This window comes from Chanos chanos, chromosome 10, assembly GCF_902362185.1.
Source record: "Chanos chanos chromosome 10, fChaCha1.1, whole genome shotgun sequence".
Taxonomy (NCBI): Eukaryota; Metazoa; Chordata; class Actinopteri; order Gonorynchiformes; family Chanidae; genus Chanos; species Chanos chanos.
Window position 1 is genome coordinate 17,448,829 of NC_044504.1, and position 1,155 is coordinate 17,449,983.

Genomic DNA, 1,155 nt, shown 5'->3' on the forward strand with positions numbered 1-1,155 from the left:
ATGGAGCGCACCGGACACTTCAAGCCAACCCCTGCAAGCTATGACCAGTTAGTGGACAGCTCAGTCGACAGCACCAATGAGACCTACTCGTCTAGAACAGATGAAAAAACAATCAGTTTCGTTTTCCAGATTAGTTTAGCTGTGGTCCTTGGTGTCATTACCCTCGCTACCACACTATCCAATGCGTTTGTAATTGCGACGATTTCTCAGTCAAGAAAACTACACACTCCGGCGAACTTCCTAATAGCCTCTTTGGCTGTGACGGATCTCTTAGTATCAGTCCTTGTGATGCCGATATGCGTGCTTTACACGGTAACACACACGTGGACTCTGGGTCAGATTATATGTGACATTTGGTTGTCTTCAGATATAACTTGTTGCACTGCCTCGATACTTCACTTGTGCGTAATTGCCTTGGACCGTTATTGGGCCATCACAGATGCGTTAGAGTACGCAAAAAGGCGCACTCCAGCTCGAGCAGCGGGGATGGTGGCGACCGCCTGGGTCATCGCTATCTCCATCTCTCTTCCTCCGTTGTTCTGGCGTCAGGTGAAGGCAGGGGAAGTGACTAGTTGTACTGTCAACACGGACCACATATTTTACACAATCTACTCAACGTTTGGGGCATTTTACATCCCCACTTTGCTGCTCCTCGTCCTGTATGGGAGGATATATGTTGAAGCCAGAAAAAGAATATTGAAACAGTCGCCCAAAAAAATCGGAAAGCGACTCACTTCAGCACATTTGATAACAGACTCGCCGGGATCTGTGGCCTCCACTACACCTTTGCATTGCGGACGTCAAGAGCCGCGTTCTAATGACACATGTTCACTGACAAGTGAGAGCCAGGTTAAAGTAACAGTGTCCGATGCTCTAGCTGAGAAAAAGAGAATATCTGCCGCAAGAGAGAGAAAAGCGACCAAAACACTGGGGATCATTTTGGGAGCCTACATAGTATGTTGGTTGCCGTTTTTCATTTATACTCTTTTAGTGCCTTTCTGTCCAAACTGCTATTTTCACCCAGAGTTATTTGACTTTTTTACATGGCTCGGCTACCTCAACTCATTGATCAATCCAATTATATATACAATGTCAAATGATGATTTCAAAAAGGCATTTCAAAAACTCTTGCGCTTTAAATTTTGCCGAACTTGA

At 45.5% G+C, this 1,155-nt stretch overlaps 1 protein-coding gene across 1 annotated transcript; it reads left to right on the top strand.

Annotated features, from left to right (window-relative positions):
* Positions 1 to 1,155, top strand: htr1b (5-hydroxytryptamine (serotonin) receptor 1B). Its single transcript, XM_030786909.1, has one exon. The coding sequence runs from the start codon at positions 1 to 3 to the stop codon at positions 1,153 to 1,155; it is 1,155 nt and encodes a 384-aa protein (XP_030642769.1).

What these genes read in the sequence shown, in the direction of transcription:
- htr1b (XM_030786909.1), top strand. Translation starts at nt 1, where the DNA reads ATGGAGCGCACCGGACACTTCAAGCCAACCCCTGCAAGCTATGACCAG.